General features: G+C 42.9%; 1 protein-coding gene across 1 annotated transcript; it reads left to right on the top strand.

The window, feature by feature from the left end:
• The first annotated feature begins 244 nt into the window (after nucleotides 1-244).
• SF3B5 (splicing factor 3b subunit 5) lies at nucleotides 245-783 on the top strand. The gene has a single exon (XM_052686719.1). It carries the CDS (start codon nucleotides 294-296, stop codon nucleotides 552-554), a length of 261 nt encoding a protein of 86 aa, XP_052542679.1. The 5' UTR covers nucleotides 245-293; the 3' UTR covers nucleotides 555-783.
• Nucleotides 784-3,388: the final 2,605 nt, after the last annotated feature.

The following is a 3,388-nucleotide window of genomic DNA, read 5'->3' on the forward strand; positions in this document are numbered from 1 at the left end:
CCTAATGGGACAGCTGTTTAGTCTGTCGCGTTGCTCCGCAGCCGGGGCGCTAGCCGGGCTCTGGGTCCCTCTCAGCCCGCAGAAGCAGCCGGCACAAGACACGCAGCTCCACTCCAGCGCCACCCAGGACTACACCTCCCAGCACGCCTTTACAGGCGCGCATGCGCGCTGCGTCCCAGCCGGCCGATGTGGTCGGCGAAACCCCTTCCGCTCTCGGTTTAGGGGAGCGGAAGTGGCGCACGCCGTTCGGTGATGTCACTTCCGTCCGCCATTTGACTTGACGGGGCGGCGCCATGACGGACCGCTACACCATCCACAGCCAGTTGGAGCACCTCCAGTCCAAGTACATCGGGACGGGCCACGCCGACACCACCAAGTGGGAGTGGCTGGTGAACCAGCACCGCGACTCGTACTGCTCTTACATGGGCCACTTCGACTTGCTCAACTACTTCGCCATCGCCGAGAATGAGAGCAAGGCGCGCGTCCGCTTCAACCTCATGGAGAAGATGCTGCAGCCCTGCGGGCCGCCCGCCGACAAGCCCGACGAGTCCTAACCCTGCGCCCTGCCCGCCGGCACCGGCCTCGCTGTGACTCCGCACGCCGCGGGGAGATGGAGGGAGTCGCCTCGTCCTCTTGTCCGCGTCCTGTGTTCGGCGAAGAGTGTTGGAGGGAGAAGGAAGCTCTGTAAAACGCCCGCTCTTGGACACTTTGGTTTCTCTTAGTTGCACAGATGTTTGCCCTTTGTTTTTTTAATGGGAAATAAAATCTACTGGGCATTTCTAACGTGTTGTGTGGTAATCTGCTGATAAGAGCTGTTGGTTCGAAAGGGAATACTGATATATTAATTTTTTCAGTGCAGCTGTCCAAATGCTTAACAGATAAGATGATAGTACCTTGCCAGCCCTGCTAGCTGGTGCCAGTCGCCAGCATTGTTTGTTGGGAGGGAGAAGCAGAAGTCTGTTGGCACTGAAAGGCTTTGATTTATTGTCAGCGTTTCTTGAATTGAGTGATCTGTGACTAAATACAGGCCAATTACTTAAGGGCCCTTAAACTCCAGAGTGACTTTTCTTCATGGACTGTTCTATGCCTCATCTTCCTTTTCCCTGTATGTTGCATTTTCCAAATACTTATTGTGTCTATTCCAGCTTAGTTTCTTTTTTACTTATGTTTGTAGCCATCCAGTGATTTAAAAATGTTTCCATGATTCACTGCACAAGTGAGTATGAATGTGGGGCTTAGGCACTGTAAGTAAGAGTGCTGTGGAGGCAAAGGAAAAACTGAACTATTTGCCAAATGACTTCTCAACATTTCTTCCTGTAAGAGAGAAAAAAAATGAGTTATTACTACTTTGAAGTAAAATGCCTAGAAACTCCCATAAAGTGACTTTCACTTTAGTTCTATTCAGGCTGCAAACAAGATGGATGTTAGGTTTGTCACCTAAAATAGGTTTTCTCTTATTGTAGTAAAAATAAAATTTGATTTCTAATAGAAAACATCAAAGTAAAACATGGCTAAGGTTGTACGCAAATTTACCAATGGTATTTTTGAAGTTGGTGATCTCAGAACTTCTGAGCAATAGATGCCTCATACTTTTTACTGAGCCTTATAAACTAAGCTGTTCAAAATGCTGCAGTAAGAACAGGAGCATTCACTCCTGAGGTCACGTTCAAGCCACAGTATCCATCTGAAGAACTCAGAAGCTCAGAAATAGCTTTTTGTTGCTGTTACACGTACTACAGTGAAGGCAAAGATGAAATGATCTTGAATAAATGAAACTTGTCAGATCTGTGGGGGACTACTGCAGTTTTCAAGAAAGTAGTTTGTAGGAGTAATTTTTAGAAAATGCCTCTTCTGCACTTTTCACTGCAATTCATCTTTAAAATTGGTGTTTTCTGAAGGGTTGTGTTGTACTTCAAAATTGGTGTAGCAGAACAGCTTGAAATAGATGTGCAAGCTGGTGTAGGTAATTTAAAGAGAACAGTTCCTTACCAATGAAGAAACATGGCTGGAATATTTTCCTTGAATGAGATCAGATACTTCAAAGTAGACACGAGATACAGTTTTGCAAAAATCAAGCAAAACTCATATATAAATAAAGCCAGCTTTCTCGTTGCTGTTCTAAAGCAAAGCTTAGAAACTTGTCTTTTCCATATGTGAATAGTCAGTATGCTTGATGGAAGAGAACAGAATGGGAAAATTATGTTTCTCTTGCTATACATACATCATACCAACTCTTACATTCTTACTCTTATACTCTCTTTGGGGGCTGGGAGGAGAACAAGCCAGGAACTTGAGCCTCAGTGCAGTGACTAAGGAAAGAGTGAGAGTATGGAGGCTTCTTTAATGGATTGGAAAATGGATTTGCAATTTTTTGTTAGAAGGAATACATGGATGGAAAACCATGAGCTATGCAACTTAACCCTGCAAAAAATTAGAATGAAATACATTTCAAGACAATTTTCTTTCAGACTAAACTGCTAACAGCTCTGTCTACGGATACTCAGTACTCACAGAATATTTAAAAATGTGAGCAAGAAGGGTCGGGCACATGGGTGGAGCTGAACACCTCCCTCCCACAGGCCGTCTTTTCATGACATAAGCCATGCTGCTTTCAGGGAGAAGTCTGAGTTACACGGTGAATTAACCTGTTTGCTGGTTCTGCTGCATGCATACATAACATTGGGATCTCAGTTAAGCACGTGTGTCTTTTTGTGCAGTAGGGAAAAGTTTTTTGAGAGGCTGTATTAAGTTCTGATTGTGAAACATTACAAACACTTTCTTAGGAACTGCAGTAACCTGAAGGAAAGTTAGTATTCCTAAGTATTCCAGTCAGACTTGGATAAAACTGGGAGAAACTGAAGAGTTTGTTTCCAACCTTTGGCACTTCCTAAGTCTCAAACCATTTTCACAACCATTCAGGGAAGGCAGTGAACTCTCCCATTTGATACTGTAAAACTGAAAAGAATGGAGTTAGCTGCCAAACCCATTGGGATGCACTTTTTTTTTCCCTCAATCCTGATTTAAAGATGAAAGATAGCATTTATCTATTAAATGGCTTAGTGCTTTGCATTCTGTTCTTCTATCCAAGCAGTATGCCTTTGATTGGCTTTCCTTTGTGTGATCTCCATCTCATTTTCCTAAATTTATGTAGCTTAATATTAGATAAAGTGAAGTGTGAGAAATATAATTTGTTTCTAATGCAGATATGCCTTGTGTTTGGCACAAAGGAATTTCACCTGTTCTGTTCTGCCAACTATCCTGTCTTTGTAAGTTCTCTGTGGAGTAGAATGTATACATTCTATTGTATTGATATTGATATTGATATTGATATGCTATTCTATTGATATTTTTAATTAAAAATTCTAATAGATGTTATATGGTATTTAAT

The sequence above is a fragment of the Tympanuchus pallidicinctus genome, unplaced genomic scaffold (genome assembly GCF_026119805.1).
Source record: "Tympanuchus pallidicinctus isolate F22 unplaced genomic scaffold, pur_lepc_1.0 scaffold1, whole genome shotgun sequence".
NCBI lineage: Eukaryota > Metazoa > Chordata > Aves > Galliformes > Phasianidae > Tympanuchus > Tympanuchus pallidicinctus.

Bases quoted from the DNA above. Each gene is read 5' to 3' on its own strand.
- SF3B5 (XM_052686719.1), top strand. From the start codon at position 294: ATGACGGACCGCTACACCATCCACAGCCAGTTGGAGCACCTCCAGTCC.